Source organism: Rhodnius prolixus, unplaced genomic scaffold, assembly GCF_049639745.1.
Source record: "Rhodnius prolixus isolate KJV_2025 unplaced genomic scaffold, Rpr scaffold_2, whole genome shotgun sequence".
NCBI lineage: Eukaryota > Metazoa > Arthropoda > Insecta > Hemiptera > Reduviidae > Rhodnius > Rhodnius prolixus.
This window is the reverse complement of record NW_027411592.1, coordinates 19,927,288-19,946,028: the sequence shown is the minus strand read 5'-3', so window position 1 is coordinate 19,946,028 and position 18,741 is coordinate 19,927,288. Positions and strand designations below refer to the sequence as shown.

The window sequence follows — 18,741 nt, the reverse complement described above, 5'->3', positions numbered from 1 at the left end:
TCATAATGTAAATTAATTATTTTTTTGTTCTTCAATAAAAACTGAGGTTAAAAACAAAAATGCGGACAATTTAAATTTACCAAGGTACAAAGTACCATTCTCGGCATAAAACTTAATTTATGTTTAAATTAAAACTGCCCAGTAGGGTATTTATAAACAAAACTACATTTTTAAATCTTTACTTTTTTAAAAATTGTAGTTTACATTTAAATATTTAAATTTTTAAATATTATACTCAATTGTAATAAATTTTTTAAGATAACCTAGGTACAAAAGCTCAGCAAAAATTTAAAAAAATCAAATTTATACTTAAGGAGAAATGGGCAACAATTTTTCATCCCTCATAGCCGAACATGTCAGTCACCAATTAAGATAAATGGATAATTAAATTGATTTTTTAGTGGCCAGAATTCAATTTCTTTATCGAAGACGACATTTTTGGGAACTGTCCAATTTTAATTAATATAATTAAATGTTAATTATTTAGTAATTTACTAATTCATTTTAATTAGTAATAATTTTATAGTTTTTATTATACAGATATCCATGTTATGAGTCCCTAAATATTAAATTTGAGTCTAAATTTGAAAATAATGTTTATATCCTTTATTATATGGTTACTCCTGTCGATTGAGTCAAATATGTATCTGCTCCTCTTTATTCATAAAATATTATTACATTTAATCCAATCTTCAAGAAAATTTATCCGCAATTTTCTCAATAACGCTTCTTTTTCTTTCAACTTCTAAATTTATGATTACCAGAGCCTAATAAGTAGGTAGTAATAAGACATTTTTCCACTCCGCTCATTCAAGTCACGGTTTGAAAAGTTTCAGATATTGGCAAAAACAAAAAGTAAGACAGAAAAAACATACAAAGAACATTAAACAAACATTTTCAACTTACTAGTAAATGATGAGGAGTAAGTATGGGAGGATTGTGCCTCCCAAGCCAAGAGGTAACAAGATGATGTTTAGCATCCTGCAGATCTGCTTGTCTGGATTCATTGTGTTGGCATGCTCTTCGACAAGATAGCGGCACAGATACTAACGTGCACAGCAAATGTAAACTAGTAGCTGATAACAGGCCTATTCCACTCCATTGGCCAGCCCACATTCCAGCACTCTGTTAACAAAATAAATAATAATTAATTGCATAAGCATAAACAGGGAATTAAAAGAAAATTAGTTAAGATGAAAAAAATAAATAAAAATTAATGGATGGATTAATGTGTAAAAAGTAAAACAAATTTAAAGAATAGTTCAATTACTACACTAAGCTTCAGTTACTATTTTTTTTTACAAAATGTGTTATTATACAGCCTACTCATATTTTTTTTTTTTTAAAAAACCTTACTGACATAAAGCTGAAATTTCAAATCAAATTGCACATCTGATTGATTACATTCATCAATCTTTACACAACACACACACACCACATACACCACAGAGTTCAGTATTTATTTAAAATATATATTATTACTGCAGATATCTTCACCCTATCATTTATTGGCCATGGTACATTGCACAACGATATTTTTTGTAATAAGTAGTTGAAAAGGTCGCAATGAAATGAAAATAGCAATAAATGCTATCTACTGACACAGCTAAAGCAAGTCAAGGAACTTTTTTCTGAATAGCTTAAAAATAATAATTAAATACACTGGTAATAAAAAAATGTAATATACCTTAAAACACGTGACAATAAATTAAAACATTAAATGTGTAAATGACGACATCATTATAACATACAAAATAACAACCAAATTTGATTGTGTACTTCTGATAGAACTCAAAACTTAGATTAGTATGTTATTAGCAAGAAATCTTAAAATGAGAATTCCATCAAAGAAAATGAATTGTTTTAATGCAAAAGCAATTAAGCAAAAAAAAAAACTTGATTGCTCTAAAATATTTGTTAGTAATTTAAAAACATTTCTGTTTTATTTATGTAGCCATCTACCAAGGAATAGTAAAAAAAACTCTTTTTTATTGAGACTGGCCAAATGGACTAGAATTAAATGAGGAGAATGCTTTTAACAGAGAGTAATGGAGGAGAAGGATAAGAAAAGTTTAGTTTTGGATACAGTTAGAGTGTATTACTCTAAAGAGAGAGGAGTTAAAAAAGAAGCGGTGGACATAAAGCCAAATCCGTCACTTGAAGCTCTCCCGAACTTCTTACCTATATATCTCGAGACGGGTTCTTGACCTACTTTCCTGATTTATTTTGGACCGCCATTTCCGAAATGTAAAGTCCTGAAGCTATCTGACTTTAGTTGCTCGTGAAACATTGTGTTAAAACTTGCTACGTAATATTTACTAATTTACATTATATAGAAAATAATAAGTTATCAATATTCATTTGAAGAAACAAAGTTTACATAAGTATTCGTATTTTGCAGTAAGTAAAAATAACATTGTGTTAAACTTTGTTAAAATTAAAACAAAGTGGCTGCCAGTTATTGTTTGCAAAGAATAAACTTAGTTGTACTCTGCCAAGTTGCAAATCAAGCAAGGTTGGCGCTGTGTAACAATGTCAATGCTCGGTTATGTCCCACGGACACATTATTATAGGGAAATTAGTATTTAAGATATAATTTACAAAGTAATTACTCTAAGACCAAGGAGTTCACAAAGCATAACAAAGTAAAGACGGCAAAAAAATTATTAATAATTAAAGCAGTTATAACAGAAAATACTCCTTTTTTTTTCTTCATGAAATAATAAGCAAATATAATTTAAAATAAACGTTTACAATGTAAGGTTAACTTTATTGGGATAAAAGATAAAAAAGCAAACCTGCATTTATTAGCTTAATGTTTTTCAATATTTGGGACAGAATATTTTTGTGACGATTTTACTTTACAATAAAATAGCAGAATGCTTTGTGATTAATTAACATTAACATGCGCTTTAATGGCAGAAGCTTATTAATTCTTACGCTGATTAGGACTAATGATTTTTGGCTAGCACAATCTTTCTAGAAGTATGTATATTTTCTTAAGTCGGGCCATCTACTAAGGAGAATTATTTTTAAACATTTTATAAATAAGCTTGTGTAGAAATACTCTTTAATTATATGAAAAAATAAAGACTTCTTTAAATAGTTATGCCATAGCTTTAAATACCATTATTTCCGTAGGAAATATTATAGTAGATAATCTAAAAATGTCACAATGTTTATAAGTTATGAAATTAAAATGGCTCAATTGAAAAGTCTAAGCTTTAATTAAAAAGAAGCGAGAAATAAACGGTTTAAAACTGTCTTGCGATTGACGAAGAATGAAATAATTTTATGAGTTATTACAAGATTTGTAGCTTTCTTTGACATAGCATGTGGTGGAAATGAGTGTATTGTAGAAGGAAGTTCAACATAGATGATGTCTGAGACCTCTGAAAAACTAATTTCGTCGGAAAAACCTTCAAATGGGTAAATGCTATATAAACATTTTTAAATGAAAATCAATACTATTTTTAAATAAAACGCAAAACGGAGAACAATTAATACAGTAGTCACGTTTATAATCAGTAATAAAACATCTGATTGCTAAAGCAAATAGATTTCAGTCTAGACCTAGTAGCGGCAATAGCAATAGTTATAAAAACGAAATAGTTTGTTCGTTTTAGGAACTGAGATATCAAGATCTCACATTTCTTATTCTTTCTAGTAGACTTTTTTCTTTGGCATCGATGCATTATCATACATCTACAATTACTCATGTGACGCCAGACTGATAGAACCGACCGATCCTCTATAGTAGTAATAGAAAATAATATTTAAATTATTTAACATCTTTACGTTTTTGAGAATGACAGCGAGTCATGTACTACATTATGGAATGTAGTCAGTTGATTTCAGTTGGTGCTTGATACCATTGCAACTAACAATAATATCCATACCATCTGCATTTATGTATATGTAACTCTGCATGGGCCCAAACGTTTGCTAACAATTCTATGTTTGAATAAAGCTCGTTTAGTTCGAGTAGTAGAAGATAACTCGCTGTAAGAGAATCTGTCTGTAGTTTTTTACATTTAAGTTTTTTCTCGTTTTTACAAACATTTTGTTCTGCTTGAATTAACGTTGGGAATTTCAGCGCAGGATAGAGTGAAGGTAAGTAAACAATTACCAAGTGGACAGGAAATGGTCTTTTCTCCATGCGAAAATATAATGATGTTAGAAAGAATTGGTGAAACAAAAAAGAACTTTTAGAGACAATTTTTATCTACTTTTACATACAAAAATATTGCATCCATTGGAAATGCATGTTTAGTGTCTCCAGAGGTAGCAAAAGCAATTTTCAAATACATTAGTCAAGTGATTTATTTTATGTTTACCTTGACGCTCAAATTTAATGGTCTACTTTCCATCCCAATGGTATCCAACAGTAATGAACCTGAGGGCCATAAACATGCATATAATTTTGCAAGCAAACAAACATTCTACTCATCAGTAGAAAGGTCGGCACCTTGATACTTATAAATAGTCTCCTATTTACCATTGTTTTCCGCTTTAAAGGCTTGATTGAGGATTGTAGCCAGGATCCTCACTCCTACTCGTGTGTTAAAAAGGAACTAACCTCTTTTAAAACAAAGGTACGTAAGGCAGCAGCATGCTTTTAAACCAAAATCAGGCGAAGACTATCATGCATAAAATACTTTTAAGGAGAAGATTAATATAGAATAATATAGTTGTAATGATAAAGTTTTAAATTTAGTAACTTATTACGCTAATCAGCCATAAATATTTGCTCATTGAGCTGACTTAGTTCTTTCCTTCATCATATTTGTACTAACGAAAATAACATATTCTAACTTTCTAATCCTTTGGCCCTTAAAACAGTGTTCGTTTAATAAAAGCTCTAGATGTGTATTAATCAGAATGTAAAGTTTAGTCAACTAATATAGCATTTTTGTTGACAACTCAAAACTGAAAAATCGATTCAATAAGATACACAACTGGTGCACTAATTTCAAAAATTTTTCTTTGACGTTTCTCCTGTGGTATTTACACCAAATATTAAATGAACATTCTGTCCTAACTTTGTTTTTGAGTTATGATGCAAGAGACAGGCAGGTTGTCTGTCAGGATCTACATTCACAAAGAGAAAGAAATGTGCAAAAACTGAGCTTAATACTTTAAATAAATACAAAACTCGTATTTTCTGTGAGAATTCAAAATCGAAACCCTGCATATTGCTAATTTTTCCTCTTAGGAAGCGTATGAAGAAAAGGTAATGCAATTAATTAATGATTCATAAAAAAAAAGGTAAACAGTCTTATCAACACAGAAAATGACTTTCTCCTGATAAATCATAGACTGCACCATATGTAAAAATAAGATCAAACAAAATCGAAATTTAAATGAAAGTAGTTGTTTGGAATGTAGTTAATAATGAGGTCACAAGAGTGCGTAACTTGAACTGTTCACAGAACCAGTCACTAACTGACCACTTCTTCTTTCGCAAAATCTCTAACTTAACTTCAGAGAGAGTGGTTTACATACTGATCGGAATATCTCTATCTCTTTCATACTGTTACTAGTCTATAATAGATACTCTCCCAGCCATTGAGATTATAAATTATAATTATTGTCATTTTTTGGAAAGTATAATTCTAGGTTCTTGTATGTTTTTTTTTTTCTGAAGTAATTAATCATTTGTCATTGAACTGAAAAAGAAAACGACTAGGATTTTTATAAAAACGTTGTTTTCTTTATTAATTTCTTTCGTATAAACTAACTTTTTATAAGTAGATTTCAAGATTGCTGTTGGCATACAACTAAAGAGTAACCTGAATGCAGTCTCAGATTTATTTTATTTTTATTTTTACAATGGAGAACCTGCAAACGGTCAACTATACAGTTACTTTTTTGCCACGGACCTTTTATAAAAGAGTAGAATTTCACATATTGCATGTTATTTATTATTTAATTGCTTAATTATACATTCTGCCGGTAATATATATAAGTGATTGACATTTAGCAGTTTTTGAACCATATTTAGTACAAACCAGAATAGAGTTTTGTTCTAAAATTTATGATCTACGATGAGTATAGTTCAGAATTGTTGGCCACATTATGTGTATATTTTTAGAATACAATTATCGAACAGGTAGTTGATTGTTATTTTCTCAATAATTTCCCAACTCACCATGATATACCTTAATAAATAAAAATAAAATTTATATTTTGAAACTGCATTCAGGCTTCTTTTGTTGACTGACAATGAAATTTTTGATTAAATGAAAAACGGTACCTACATCCAAATGAATGTTCACTATTCAATTCACTGTTGCTTTACGAATCCTTTCAAAATATATAGCAACCTTATCACAATCCTTTATCAAATATTCTAAATTGGAGTAGTTAAGTTAAAATTAGTTATTTTGACTAAACTCTTCACTAAGATACTTATATTATCTACCAGTGTTTTTTTTTATGCATTAAAACAGAAAAAGCTTTTACGCTGTCCTCGTTGCTTTGAGATTATTGCTATAATTAGATGCGATGGGAACGAAACCCAGCCGCTGTGCTCACTTATTGAGGGAATATCAAATTCTCCAATCAAAACTGATAATAATCAATCTTCAACAGTGAATTACAATCCCAAACCGGGTCAGAAATAAGGTAAACTACGATATTATTCATCACTGTACACCTAACCATTAACATTTTTATACTCGAAGGAGACAAAGCCAACTCATGCACGAGTCCAAGTGCACCTCTACTTAATTATCTAGATAGAAAACATCAACTAAAAACTTTATAAAATGTTGCGGGTAAAACATTACATAAATATGTGATCATCTTCAAGACAGGCTCAGTTGTCCAACCATACAAGTAGGTGTGATGGCAAGAAATGTACTTTCACGATGAAAACTTTCAGTAAGTAAGTACGAATGAGAATTTTAAAAACCAAGTAGAACAAGAAAACAACAGTTTAATAAAATAAATTCAATAAAAGGGGTCAAAAACCAAATTTTAGCTTCTAAATTTTGTTAAAAAAATTATTAAAAGAGACAAATTTGTATATGAAAAAAAATAAAATAAGAAAAGTGACAAATCGAGTCCATGAAATTGATTCCTTGTACAGTAAGGAGACTAAATAAGGATTTGAGGCCATGGCCACATTCCACATAAATAATATTTATTATTACAAATATGTAATTAAAAGACTAATATTACTTGTATCACCAAATAAAAATTTAGAATTAATTAAAATATATCTGTTTTTAAATGAGAGAAGTCAATATTAGGTGGTTAAATGGTTAAGAGCATTGAAAATCTCAGATATCTAAGTGAGAATTCTGCCACTGGTAGGTGGTTTTTGAGAATTCTTAAGCAGAATATTCTAATTTTAGAAAAAATTTGATTTTTAAGATGCTGAGATGGCCGTACCGCAGGCATTCATAGTAATACATTAATCTTTGTAAGGTGACTGGTAATATAGAAGGCTCTCTCATCTACAAATAATACAAATATTTGCTATTTAAGGAAGTCATGTCATCAGCAATAAATTTAGTCACACTTTATTTCAAAACAAATTAAATCATTAAATGATTTAATAAGAAAATGTTTATATCAGCTATTAACAAATGTTATATTGGCATCAGTAAATAAGATGCAAATCATTTATGTGCAAAAATTTGGTGCAACTCTTTGTCGCTGCTATTGGCGTAATAAAATTATCTTGAAAGCTGGTATTAGGGAAAAACCTTTTTCTCTGGTATATCTCTTTAGAATACCTGTTTAGTTAGAACAAGAGGTGAGGTTAAGACCACTTCTCTCTTACGTGAAATTAAACTGCAAAGTTCATTACTTTTATTATACTAACTACATTTTAAGAAGGTCGATGGAGCGGAAGTAATAATTTTACGGATTACTGACATTTTTTAAGCATTTTACAGAAATATATGAACACAAAAGCTTCCTAAATCAAGCGTTAAAGTGTAATTAAAAATAGAAACCAAAAAAATATCCTAGAAAATATGCATTGTCATCACAGTGAAAGTTCATGGTAATAAATTACGGAGACTATTTATTATGGGAGTTAATTAAGTGATAATTATTTGATTTCTTCATTAACCGATTAAAAATAATGATGCAGAAAATATTGAACATAATTTGATAGAAAGTTAAAATAATTTTTTTGTTAACATAAAATCGAATTAATATAAGTGTTTGAACATCACCGTGCAATAAATGTTAGAATCGTGAAAGAAGGTCGCTCACGAAAGACATTTATCGCCCTTTCCTCAGCTGACATAAGAAACATATGTGCATATCTTCTTCAAGGATTTGCAAAAAAAAAAAAAAATTGTCACATTTGTTTGTTATATTTTTGTATTAAATGTAAAGTTTCCTTTTAGAAATACCGTTATAAATAATAATACCTCATTTTGTTTAATTTCTGTACATAATATTTTAATAGCACGCAATAAATACAAGCACATAATATAAAATTAACATGCATTATTATAATAACCCTGTCCATTTGAGGCTAATTATATTTATTATTATTATTATTTTTATAAGAAGATAAATATTATTTTAAAATATTTTATAGATTTAATGTTTTGGAAAATATGATTTCTTTGAAAGAACATTGAGTTGCCACTATTTTAATAAGTGCTTCTTGTGGGTTATTTAGAGATCTAGCGTAGAGGAAGTCATAGATTATCTCTGTTTCTTATTTTTAAGACCATGTTAATACAAAATCTAATTAGAACCAAACTGGAAGTACGAATAAACAATCATATGAATAAATGACAACAATTGAAAAGTGAATTCTGTCAAGGGTAAAATGGTAAGGTTTATTCCAATACTTATTGACAGCTAACTCACTGTTTTCCAAATTAAAAAAAAAATTATAACTCAAACGTTACAACTCGTTAAAATTTGTACTAGCCTTAAATAAACAGGTCAGCCTATTTAAAATTCATAAAAGTCGAATATTTCTTTAATTCTTTAGATTTTCTGGAATTCAGCAATTTTCTTTAAACTCAACTACTTACAGGTTTCCATTACATTGTAGGTAAAACTTCTATTTAGCTGTTACAACAATTTGTGAAAGAAATTTTAAACAGTGGAATTCAAAGTCATCGAAGAAAATGGAGTGGAAACGAATGAATACTAAAAGAGGTACAGAATTAACAATATATATCGGATTCCATCACCTTATTATTGCCAGTTTTGTACTTTCTAGGACTAATATCTTTTATTGACCAATTTAGAGAAAACAACATTGTTCTTTAATTGATAATATCGTAATAAGCAATGACGTTTAGTTTCAAAAACGATTACTATTTCAAATTAAAACTCGATAAAAGCGATGAAGTAATTCCGATAAGCTGCAAGAATAATTGACTGCACGGATATTAACTGGTTGTGATATTTTTACAAATCACTGCAAAAAAGTCAAGAAATAGAAAATAATTTATCTCAAAAAAACTAATTTGTAAACGCTAATGTTCAAACAATCTTAGGAAAAGATTTTTTTATTGTAACTATGATTTCATTGTTTTAAAACTAGATTACTTAAAAATAAAGTAGCACATAAACTCTATTGAACAAAGAGATTAGGTTTGCTAACACAGTAATCCCGAACAATACAAACAATCTGACCTTCTCAATTCCCAAATAATTAAACCCATGCCCTCCTGTAGAGATGAAGTTCAACAACTTGAATGAAACATTTATATGGCTTTCACTTGCTGAAATTTAAATTCAAAATTTTTTTGAAAATTGTAAATTGGAAAAAAATGGCAATAAAGCGCTAAATTAGCGCTTCAGCTCAACCTATTTTCTTGAAATATTGATTAGTATTATAAAGGTAATAAGACAAAACATTACAGTTAAATTACACCTGTGTGTGAAGTAATTTTATCCTCATTTTTCTCTCATTACTGCCTTAAGAATCATTCCTGGGAAAAAGTTTCGATTAAAAGATGTACAGCTTCATGAGTGCATTTACTGTAAGAAGTTTATAGAGAATCGTTTGAGCTATTTTTTAAAAAAATCCCAAAGAACTGAAAAATCGAAGTAATAAGTTTAAGTGACATGCTGGACCTATCCCAAAATATCATATTTTAAAATGTTAGATCCGCAGTGCTAGGTAATATCTATTGATTTTATCAGATACAGCACGCATACTTATTGGATCCCTAACCGGTTTCGAACTTATTTAGAAGTAGATTAATCCGTTTGGTGCAGAGATTTCGACTTCAATTAAGTTACCATCTTGTCCTATACTGCTGTGTGGAGATTCAATCGATGTTTTCCATGCCCATTTAGAGCTTGTGTTACCATATATCATTGAGGCAAATACTCTCATTTTTTGGGCAATCTTTTGGGACAATGGAAAGCATTCCCTTGTAGCGCTTTCTTTAGTGGCCCCACGCCAATATTTCTTCCACTTTTCTCTGGGATTACTCCAACTTCCAATTATTGAAACCGTTGAGTTTAAACGTTAGTTTATGTTTACAAAAGTTGATTAGTTATATTAAAAGATTATAACTTCCTAATTGACCATTTTCTGTTTGAAATTTAATAATCAAGATTTATAAATAAAAAAGGAATCCCTTAACTTCTATACACTTTTAAAGAACAATAATTTATTTACTAGGGGATTTTCTTCTGGATGAGAAGGTATGACGTAACACAAAAATGAAAATAATAGAAAGTTCAAATTCGATATATGGTTTAGGAGCCACTTTACCACTTGAAATTAAGCCTTTGCACAAAATGAACCACCAGGATGCCACTTCACTGAATCGATTCTTCATTATAAAGTTTATTGCTTTCATTTGTTGCTGTATATAATTTATTATGCACCATTTCTTCTGCTACTCTTTTTGTACCAATTTCTCTTTAAATCCGAATAAGGGCACTATTGGGCGAGTTGTGCTTTCCTCTAATGTCCCGTACTATTTAAGGATAATTTATGAGCCAATCACAAATCAGTATGATTAAAAATGTAACCTAAATTTCTATTTTAGCCAAAATTAACTGACCGGAAATTTCATATCACTGAACAAGACAATCAAAAAGTTTCAAGTTTTTATCGATTTTTCGATTAAAGTTTATTTTATATTGAAATCAAAAATTGAAAGTCAAAAAACAAGCACATAAACTGCAAAAAGAGAAAGTTGCATGTTACTTCAAAACAGATTTTATTCAAAGACAATCAAAAAGTAATTATATTAATTAGTTTGAACAGAGATATCAATTTCCGTTTTTTAAGTGTTTTTCTTAAATATAAAAACAAGTTAATTATATGATCACTTTCTCTGTGACATTTAATGGAATATTTACACACAATTTATTTATAATTCTAAACAACAGGAAATAGGCGGTTGAAAGATAAGAGGCACAGTTCTCTTCAATATTGAAAACAAATAAAGCAGTTTAAATCGTTTAAAGTAGCACAAGAAATTAATAATTTATAGACTCATACACAAAATCCAATAAATTATAGTTGAAGCAATTTAACTAATGTTTAATAATATTTAAATGAATTCAATTAAGGGACGTACAGAGATAATACGCATTGTTATTGTTATTGGCAGTTTGTCAGGCCAGAGGAATGTCCGTGGGGTGCCATTCAGCTAATCACGTGTTCTTGATCCTAGTATGTCCCACCCTGTCCTCTACGCTGTAGGGTCAAGATCGCCGCGGTGTTTCCTTTTTATTTTGCATCGTTATTATTGCTGGGCTACAAAAATGCCGACGAGTGAGGGAAGAAAGCAAGGCCGCAAAGTGTTGGCCGACACGTGACTCAAACTTGCAACGCCTCTCTGTCTCTCTCTACATAGTTTTTAAAATGAGAAAAAAGTGAAAGTTAAGTGCACCTTTAAACTAGCAGTCCAACTTACAATTATTGGAACCGTTAGGAGTTTAAATGATAGTTTATGTTTACAAAAGTTGATTAGTTATATTAAAAGATTATAACTTCCTAATTGTCCATTTCCTGCTTGAAATTTAATAATCAAGATTTATAAACAAAAATGTAATCCCTTAACTTCTTTACACTTTTAAAGAACAATAATTTATCTGCTAGGGGATTTTCCTAATACTTTGAATGTTATTAAAAGAGATTTATCTGATCTATTTGCAATTCATTGCCAAATTAAATACTGAATTTACTATAGGCAGGGAAAATGAATCTTCATTTGTAGATTAAAGAAATGAATTACTTAAAATAATACTTTTTCTTGGGATTTAATCAACTTTACAGTATTCGTTTTATGTTTATTATTCGCGGTCGGAGGTTTATCGGAACTGCTAGACCAGGGATGGCGAACCTTTTTGAGACGTGGGTCAAATTTTGTTCATTTTTTTAGTACTAGCTCTTGGGTCACTAGTTGCACAAGAGTTAAGTTTAAAAATTTTAAACTGAATATTTTCAAAACTAAACATCTTTAAAATTCAATTGGCTTAACGGGTAAAACGGGACGAAACAAGTGCTATGGGAGTCTCTTTTTTACAAACATAACTGAACAAAACCTTACAAAAGTGTGTTTTATCTGAAGAAAAATCTAAATATGGTTATTTGCTTTTGGGTTGTCGATTTTTTTAACAAACAAAATATGAGTAAAATTATACATTTTATTTGATATTTTGTAAACATTTTTGCTTTATTTCAAATACTACCAAAGTATTTGCCGTCATTTGCGTTTTAGAACTGAAATGTTCAAACTAAAGGTTATAGATAGCATTTATAATTGCTTTTGTGTCAATGCGTGATTGAAAAAAATACAGATAGAATATAAATTATCGCACACAATTAGAAAATCTAAATCAACCCGCGTAAACAAACAAATGATTGCCTAGCAATTGTGGGTCAGTGAAAAAGTCTGCGCGGGTTAGTGTCTGACCCGCAGGTCATAGGTTCGCCATCACTGTCCTAGACCATCTGAAAGTTTTCTTCATTAAAGACTGAACATTGAGCTTAAGAAGAGAAAATCAAAGAGCTGGTCTTTGACCTATTCAAGATGATACAACTGACAAAAAAAAAAATTAAAAAAATAAATCAAATAAATACGTATTTCTGCAAAACAAGTTGAAAGAGAAAAATCTTGTTCACTAAATTCACTAAAATCTTTACCAATCATCACTTGAGTATGGTGAAATATTCTTGGCCTTCAAAGAGATGGCGTTGCTATCATTGAAATTTTGGTTGTCTTGTTCATTGGTCAAGTAAATCTATCGAATTGTGTGAATTTTATTCAAAACAGAAAATCATGCACATTTTAATATGGATGATTGCTTTGTTTTTTGTTTTGACACTTATCCACTCTGGTAATAACTTGTTTAAACAAGTTTTTTTTTTTTGTAGGAATTTCACTGTCTCCCGGATCCGGAACGAATAGAACATAAAAAAGTAATTAGCGGATCTCCTCAAAAGAAAAAAGAAAGATTTGGGTTTGTGTAATTTTCTTCTAATCAACCATACCAACGAATGAAATTAATTAAAGATTTGAAATTCACACTAATTGTACTAATAAATTAAATAAACACACTAAAACTAGAAATCGTGATTAATACTATTATCGGGCAAAGTATTACTTATAGTCTTAGGTTTAGTAAAATTAATTAAATTAAAAGAAAAATGATTAATTACCTTAATTACGTTGTATTCAAAACAGAATTATCTATGGATTGACTACATTTTTCATTACATGCATGTACAATATGATTTCGTAACCTTAAGAGAATTGAACAAATGATAATTAAATAATTGTAAGATGGACACAGAGGATAGCTTTGTAAAAATAAAGTGCAACATTAGAAAATAAAAAACAAAACAAATAAATCTAAAAATAAACTATCCATTAATCCTCTAATTCTTTGTCCTTCAAACACTTTAATTTTGGCAAGTATTCATCAAGAATGTTGTAATTTGGCAATTAAAAAAAATAAAAAGTAGTATGGTTTGAGTTAAAATTAAAATTGATTTTTTTAAACTAATTTTAATTATAAATTGCACGTCTACAAATTTAAAATAAATGTTTAGTTAGTGCAAAACAGTAAAGATGTAATCAAATTTATCAACTTTTAAAGTATTTTATATTGTTACTCATTAAATATAAAATTATATAAATAATCAAGAAACATCAAGAAATATTTTAGGTAAAAAAAAAATTCTCATTTTTATGGGCGTTCACCTTAAAGTTGGGCTTTCTATTGGTCACTACAGGTATCTTACTGCAGCATCATTAAGAAGTTAATAATTTCACAAAACCGCTATCACGTACATTCAATGATTGTTATTAAAGAAAGTAAATAAAAACCAAAAAGTGAATAGCACATAATAATGTTACGAGTGACGTATACCTCAATGATCACAGTTTAAAAACAAATCAGGAACAAACCTTTTGGCAGTTCTTAAGTTCCTCAATTATTAACGAATAAAAATCAATTTTCATTAAAAGAAGTTCCAAAAATATAGTGGTACCTGATTAACTGGTGTATGAAAATTAACAACAACAAAATCGTTAATTAATTAATTAAATGAGTTTTCTCCTTACACCAAATATTAGCGACATATCTAATTTTTGAATACATAATTAGAGGTTTCTAATTTTCATCCAGCTTTAGACTGCTTCATCAGGTTAGTGTAGATCTTTAATTTGACTTCCACTAATACAGCCTCCGTCCGTTGTTACCTCATTATCTGATAACTATTAAATTATTTTGATTGATTCAGATTCTAAGTATCGAACAAGTTTTTAGTAAAGTTTTATTAATTAATAAATAAATTAATTTAAAAGTGCAAGCACCAACTCAAAATAGTCCTTTTTTTTTTTGTGAGAGGGAACAATGTAGGGACACTTCAAGTGCAGCAGTATGAAGCTAGAAATCATAGACTAAGTTCACCCATTGACTACTTTAAATTATTCATTTTATAGTTAAGTATCCAAAACTGAAAATATTTGCTCTACTAAGTTCACCACACTTATTACTTAGATTTTTAAGCGTAAAGAACTAAAAATAGTTGATGTTTTCTCTAATTACCTTTCTTATCACAACAAAAAATAAGGAATATACAGGAAATAAAATACTTATTAATTATGTACAGCTATAATAATTACATATACATATTTTTAAATTAATTTATATGAGTTATTTTGCAGGTCGTAACCATTTACACGAAATGAATGAACTCATGTTCAATAATAATTATTATAACTTTAAGAGTTATCCACTTCTGGACTTTAACCGAGAGTTTAACACTAGATTCAATCAATATTAATATTAATAATTTCAAACTTCATATCTTGTAATTTTTCATGAAAACATTGTTCGAAGGCAAATGTTAAAATAATTAGAAAGCCACAATGATCGTGAAATAAAATTCTACTTTCGAAAGTTTCCATCCGACTGAAATTGAAACTAGAACGTAAATAAAATATTTGTGTTTGCTGATTTTTGAACCTTTTGTTGTTTAATTAGACAAAACATATTTGAGAATGAAAATGTTTCGGTTAAGAAGATATCACAAATCATAGATTATTCCGAAAAGAATTTGACATTAAAAAAATAAACTTTGATATGAAATTGTTAATAATCAGGGAAAGTTGAATGTTCATTTCGATCAGAGGTTGTATGAGTGAAGTTTTTTTTTTAAAAAAAAATATTTGTTTTTAAACATTACAAAATTTTTATTTCAAATAGGAAATCATTAGAAGAAAATGTTGAGTGATATTGTATATCTCTAGGGAATATTATAGATAATAATTTTGTAATAATAATTATTACTTTAATAATAAGTTAAGTTGAAGAAAGAAAGAAAATAATTTTAATTAATATACATTGTACTTATTAATATTGTGCACATCATAGAAAACATTTAATGAATTATTGTTTATTACAATTACTTTTCTTCCGGCTGTATTTTCAAATGCACATTAAATTACAATTTACTAAACAACTAACCAATTACATTAAATTGCCGGGTTAATGATTGGTGAAAGTTTATCTACGTATTCTACGTTGTTCTATCAAGGTTCTTGGCAATCAGTAACTTACCTACCCCAAAAGAAGACAAAATTAGGCAGTAACATTCAATCTCTTCTTTATAAATAAATATCGGCACTAGTGTGTACGAAAGTGATAGAGCTTGCAGGGCAACCTAACCACCTTCTCTATAACAATTGGCCGAATAGTTCTAGAAAAATGTTTCAAGAATACGTTGTAGACAACATAATTTCAGTGTGTTTACGAAGTTTATAGAAAAATCATTGCTGCTATTTTCGAGAAAACTTTAAATAATCGATTTAGCCAACTAACAACTCATGTAACCCTCTTTTTATAGGAGACAGGACTGTATATTACATTGAAATGGTACTTCAAAGGCAAGACTGGACAACCTTTGTCCCATAAGTATCTTTTCCTCGAAGAATGTTTCAAATAAAACGTTACAGATCAGCATGTGTACAATTTTTATACGAAGTTCAAAGACAATCGCTGAAGTTTTTTTGAGAAAATTTTTAAAAAGGAGAGAAACCTATCCTGTAGTCACTAGTACTCCAGTTGGGAAGTTCGATCTTTAGAAGAACCAAATCGAAATCAACTTTGGTGGGCTGCAATGGTAACCAAATTTCATTTGTGCGTATCTACAGATAGTTTCCTCTCAATGTTTAGCCTCTTCTTCATTCTTATCTAATATTTTAAATTATTACAGAAGAATGGTTTTACCTATAAAATTTTAATTACAATTAACATAGTCTAAATCACAATTTTCATGGTACAAACGAAAACTAGCATTTTTCCAAAACGTCTTTATACAGTAAATAATGATAAAAATAGAAACAATCCTAATCGTTTAGGTACTTAAATAACTGATAATTTCTAACCAATTATGCTTTCTGGTTTTCTACAATTTGTAATTCAAATTGAAAGCTAAAAAGCAGTTTCAAACTTCTGTAAAGTTTCATTTTAAATAAAATTATATTTTGCTGCACAATCTTCACAATTTCATTATTTCTGTATTACATTATTTAAATTTCAAAAAATATTTGTGGATTGCAAAAAAATAAGAATAAGATATTTTTATTAAAAGCGAGAAAACCCAACAATTACAACACCTTGTGGTTGTTTTACTATCTGCATGATTGTTCAGTCATAACATTACCAAATTAAGTGTGCAAATTTATCTTGAAACAAAAATGTAAATATGTTTTAGAAAGTCGACTCTGAATTTTAAATATTTTGCCTGAGGACTAGATTCTCTCTATGAATGTTTACACTGACCCGTTTTTAAGAATGTTTCTAACGACTCTTAGTTATGCCCATGCATGCTAAGAGTCCAGATAGAACTAGTGAGTCATATTTGTTTTCTTTCGTGATAACTTATCAACCATGTAATAATGATATGTCCACGTTATGTGGTAGAAAGGAAACGAATGTTTGACGATATATACAGGTATTTAGATGCACCATTTCGCTACGAAGACATTATATTCTCCACCAACATTTATGTGCTTAAGTCGATAGCAGAGCTAGCAATGAAATATGAATGTATTTAAAAGCTATAGCCGAATTAGAATGAATGGAAGAAAATGCTTAGAGAAGGATTACGTGATTTTAATTTTAGTTAAGCTATAAGGATGGCAGGAGCACAGAGTGCTGCTCCATCCATTAGCAGTAGTTTATGTAAATAGCAGTATATAGTAGAATGATGAATGTGTGAAGCGAATGTATTTGTAGGTAAGAATGGAGAGTGAGTGATATTCTAGTGATAAGCACCTAGACGATGCTGGCTGTATGGCGGAAGCCAATGCCAAAAAAAACAAAAAACGTTTAGGTCTTGCTCGTTCAAGCCTTGTTGCTCATTCAATCTTAGATAACTGTCTTCTAGTTATTAAATGAACAGACTCATTCATTCTTAATTATAATTATAATTGCATTCGCTTTATTCTGTTAAAAAACCTTTAGAAGTTTTCGTTGAAGGGATAGGGGTAGAATTGCTGATGGTTCGTAGAATGTTGATACAGTTCATAGGAATGTTTTTTTAGTTGTCAATCACAGCATGATAAAGAGGTTGGGCGCACATTGCTGGCTTGTTAGATAATTTTATTCACTCTAACCAACATAACACGCATGTCTTTTCCAGTTATTTATTCGCGAATTACACGTGAATATCATCCTGGATCAGCAAGTGTAATACTTGATAAAAAAGAGTGAAAGTTACACCTGGTACACCCAGCTGATAATCGATGAAAATCAGAAAACAGTCAATAGAAAAAAATTATGTGGGCTACAATGGATATAATGTACCATACTCAAAGCATATCTTACTTCAAAAGATTAAGAAAAGGCTAATATTAAAAAATTGAATTAATCTTCGCTCAGAGTGGGAAATAAAGCAAGTAACAAAATTTGCCTTAGTTTTGCTCTCTGATGTTTGTAGAATGACCTAAATTTTTTATTTAGCTCTCTCTTGTTCTCTCTCAAAGTTATATTACTTTCATCCAGCAGAATAATAATAATAATAATAATAGTAATAGTAATAGTAATAGTAATAGTAATAGTAATAATAATAATTATTATTATTATTTTAATTTTAGTTACCCTGTCATGCCGTTAGGCTTACAAAGGGAGTTGGCAACCCAAATACCTAATACAAATTAAGAAAATACAGAAACTTTTATAATAATTGCACACAAAATTAATTAAAAAAATAAAAATCTTCTTAATAAATAAAGTTAAAAATGTACATTTACAAATAAGTGAGAGAAA

At 29.2% G+C, this 18,741-nt stretch overlaps 1 protein-coding gene and 1 long non-coding RNA gene across 2 annotated transcripts in view; one reads left to right on the top strand and one right to left on the bottom strand.

The window, feature by feature from the left end:
* Nucleotides 1–18,741, bottom strand: part of LOC141449235 (uncharacterized) — a 94,485-nt gene that overhangs the window by 28,517 nt on the left and 47,227 nt on the right. Inside the window, exon 2 of the mRNA XM_074118455.1 lies at nt 907–1,125. Within this exon, the coding sequence (XP_073974556.1) occupies nt 907–1,125 (219 nt within the window). The remainder of the gene's footprint in view (nt 1–906; nt 1,126–18,741) is intronic.
* On the top strand, nt 7,984–13,548 carry LOC141449239 (uncharacterized). Its single transcript, XR_012455403.1, has 3 exons — nt 7,984–8,921; nt 9,035–9,141; nt 13,337–13,548. It is a non-coding gene; the product is annotated as an uncharacterized lncRNA (long non-coding RNA).